Here is a 1163-nt window from a genome sequence, read left to right as displayed (position 1 = left end):
TATATATATATATATATATATATATATATATATATATATATATATACACACATATAAAGATGGTGAAACATCAGTTTAAATAAATATGTGAATAAACTGCTATTTCAGACTCAAATTTTCGTATAATTTGTTCACTCGAGATATTCAAAATATCATGTTTGTTAATTGTAAACAACGATACTTAAGATTTAATTAAAACACTCCTCATTTTTCTATTGTTTGTAAAGAATTAAAGAATAATTAAACAAAGAAGTGGTGGCACAATGATGACGACAGCGATCTTGATATACGATGCGTGAAGTTGATGTTTTTTTCAGTCCGACGTCCAGATATGACCATCCCGCATTTTTAGACGCATGTGGGGACTACACCATCGAAAGTAGATTTCCTCCCCAGACCCTTTTTTTTGTTGCAAGATATTCAAATTATGATTTAAAATCAAATTTGGCTGTTGCCTTTAGCAGGTCAAGCAACCACGTTGAGTCGTTTGATGACATTGAATACAATGAGCAAAAGGGATGTTGACCATGACGAGGCGAATGCTGGAGCTAATTAATGTTTGTTAATTCAATTAACCGTTTCCTTTGTAACGGACACTTTTACTAAAAACAACAATATTTTTCTTCTTTACCGTATTTTTCTTTTTCAAAAAATTACAATAGAAAACACGTAAGGTGATTTAATTTTACAAATTAACGGGCAATAAGTATAATTAACAAAAGAAATGAAAGAAAGCATGTAATAGTTAGTAGTAAATATTAGAAAGAAAAGAAAAATAAACTTCACGTACTGCGTCGACTGCCTGCTGGATGATATTGGTAAACTTGGAGAACATATTCTTCTTCATCAGTTAATTTTGCTAGAAGATAGAGTAGAAGGAAACAAAATACGTAATCCGTTTGGTCAGGTTTCTTTGAAGGGGGAGAGGCCAGTTCCCCTACATCACATCACAAAGTGGTGGACTGGTAGTGGGAAAAGAATTTGGCAATGACACAACTTGGGAGACAAATCTGATATTTTCAAAGCATGAGTGTGTATCCATAGATAATATGCCATACGAGATCACCACTAAGTGAGGATTTGGCGAAGATCAAAACCACCAAACAAGTGCATTATATATATATATACATATATATATATATATATATATATATATATATATA

General features: G+C 31.6%; 1 protein-coding gene across 5 annotated transcripts in view; it reads right to left on the bottom strand.

Moving 5' to 3' along the window:
* LOC106867784 (FHF complex subunit HOOK interacting protein 2A) overlaps nt 1-1142 on the bottom strand; it is a 115964-nt gene extending 114822 nt beyond the window's left edge. For 3 of the 5 annotated variants that reach the window (XM_052975820.1, XM_052975828.1, XM_052975823.1), the window contains exon 1: nt 791-1142. Coding sequence is in view for 2 of the 5 variants with exons in the window: in XM_052975823.1 (XP_052831783.1) it covers nt 791-847 (57 nt within the window). In the remaining 3 variants the exon portion in view is untranslated. The remainder of the gene's footprint in view (nt 1-790) is intronic. The other 2 variants (XM_052975830.1, XM_052975833.1) reach the window with 1 other exon arrangement.
* Between the last annotated feature and the right edge of the window lie 21 nt (nt 1143-1163).

This window comes from Octopus bimaculoides, chromosome 2 (genome assembly GCF_001194135.2).
Source record: "Octopus bimaculoides isolate UCB-OBI-ISO-001 chromosome 2, ASM119413v2, whole genome shotgun sequence".
In the NCBI taxonomy this organism is placed as follows: domain Eukaryota; kingdom Metazoa; phylum Mollusca; class Cephalopoda; order Octopoda; family Octopodidae; genus Octopus; species Octopus bimaculoides.
This window is presented reverse-complemented; position numbering and strand designations above follow the sequence as displayed.